The following is a 1,756-nucleotide window of genomic DNA, read 5'->3' as shown; positions in this document are numbered from 1 at the left end:
TTGTAAGTCGCTTTGGATAAAAGTGTCTGCTAAATTACTAAATATCAAAATTTGTACGCATTTCTTTATTCTGTGAAACACAAAAGAAGATATTTTGAAAAATATTTTAGTGTTGTTTTGGACCCAATTGACCGTGATTATAAAGACAAAATCAGTTGAAACATTCTCCCAAATATCTACTTTTGTGTTCTAGCTAAAGAATAAAATGCATGCTTCTTTTTTTTTGAAAGCATGAGGGTGGGACTGAGGGTGAGAAATGTAATGCTACAGCATGCAATCACATGCTAGAGAACTGTATGCTTTCAACTCGGTTGTACTATTGAAAGACGACACCACAGAGCACTGCAAATACGGAACACAATTTTTGCATATAATGATCCACATTTGCCTTGTGCATCTCCGTCTCACCCGAATTGTGCTGGGAAAATATTTGGGCCCATTGCTTCCCTGTGCAGGCCAGCGCATGTGCTACACGCACCCTTTGCCAGGCAAGCAAAGCCTCTGGGGTCACCAGGGAAAACAGAGAGGAGTTGAACACGTTGTTTGTGGTTTGAGTTACAAGCAATCCTGTTCCCAGCAAATAAAAATCATCCAAAGATGACAAGATCCCTGGAAATGATGCGAGAAACCATTTAATAGCACAAAATTATTGTTAGTTTGAATTATAAAAGACATACATCTGCCTATATATATACCAGGGTAGCTGCTAAAGGACAGTCTGCTTGTGCCATTACGCTTATTTTTCAAGTCCCAGTGCTTGTAGATTCTCATGCTTGCAGCGTAGCTGTACCAGCTGGAGTGACCAAGCAACAGATTCTCATAGCCAGGTAACATCTGCAGATAAAATGGGCAAAAACAAATGACAAAAAGTTGTTGGCGAATGAAGCCAGAGCCATTTCCATCACAGGCAGCCCTAAATATTCAGATTAGTGCTATTGAAAACCCCTGACATGGGGTTTTTATTGGCAAATTCCTATTACATTTGGTCCCAATTCAGAATATGTGATTACAGTCATGAGGTGAAGGCATCATTTTACCTCTAACCTTGATGAGCGCAGAACAGTGACTCATGCCTGGCATTCTGAAGGAGTCAGAAGAAGAGTTGGAACGCCTTTTGAGAGCAGGGATTAAATCTAGCAAATCCCCAATACCATTGAGGAACTGAACCGCAAACATGGACAGAGGCTGGGAGTTGAAATGCAAGCGTGGAGTTTCACTCATTAACACAAAATTTAAAACATGTAGGCATCACTGTCAATGAATGAATAAAATAAAATAAAAAAGTTCACTTGAGATACTTAGGCCTTTTCAAATGTCTATATGAGTGTTATCAAACTCTCAGAATGAGATGTACAGTACATCTAAACAGATGCATGCACATTTCAGGTTTCCTGACCTTTTCCTGTCTACTTTTGGCCCAGTATGCCGCCCCAGCATGCAGTCCATCCATCTGAGCCACTAGAAGACCCACATGATGCCACAAAGGATCAGTCTTCCCGCTTAATTTCACTTGTGTTCTTGTCCATGAGTCTTGCTCACTATTTTAAAGAATGGAAGATTAATAAAGACAGATATAATCATAGATTAGTAATACATGTGTTTATGCAATACAAAATTCTAAGAAAGTCTTTAAAACCTCTAAATGTAAATACACTGCAAGTAGGTATATTTGATCATACCTGACATTATTTTAATTTTGGAATAGTGCAATCAATTTACATTTAGTCATTTAGCAGACGCTTTTATCCAAAGCGAC

General features: G+C 38.8%; 1 protein-coding gene across 1 annotated transcript in view; it reads right to left on the bottom strand.

The window, feature by feature from the left end:
• Nucleotides 1–1,677, bottom strand: part of LOC107578697 (phospholipase B-like 1) — a gene marked incomplete at its 3' end in the record, with an annotated part of 2,905 nt that extends 1,228 nt beyond the window's left edge. The window contains exons 1-5 of the mRNA XM_016264625.1: nt 1,655–1,677; nt 1,397–1,538; nt 1,045–1,185; nt 696–834; nt 409–609 (exon numbers count right to left, since the gene is read on the bottom strand). Of these exons, the coding sequence (XP_016120111.1) occupies nt 409–609; nt 696–834; nt 1,045–1,185; nt 1,397–1,538; nt 1,655–1,677 (646 nt within the window). The remainder of the gene's footprint in view (nt 1–408; nt 610–695; nt 835–1,044; nt 1,186–1,396; nt 1,539–1,654) is intronic.
• Between the last annotated feature and the right edge of the window lie 79 nt (nt 1,678–1,756).

Source organism: Sinocyclocheilus grahami, unplaced genomic scaffold, assembly GCF_001515645.1.
Source record: "Sinocyclocheilus grahami isolate Dianchi unplaced genomic scaffold, SAMN03320097.WGS_v1.1 scaffold11563.1, whole genome shotgun sequence".
NCBI classification, from domain to species: Eukaryota; Metazoa; Chordata; class Actinopteri; order Cypriniformes; family Cyprinidae; genus Sinocyclocheilus; species Sinocyclocheilus grahami.
This window is presented reverse-complemented; position numbering and strand designations above follow the sequence as displayed.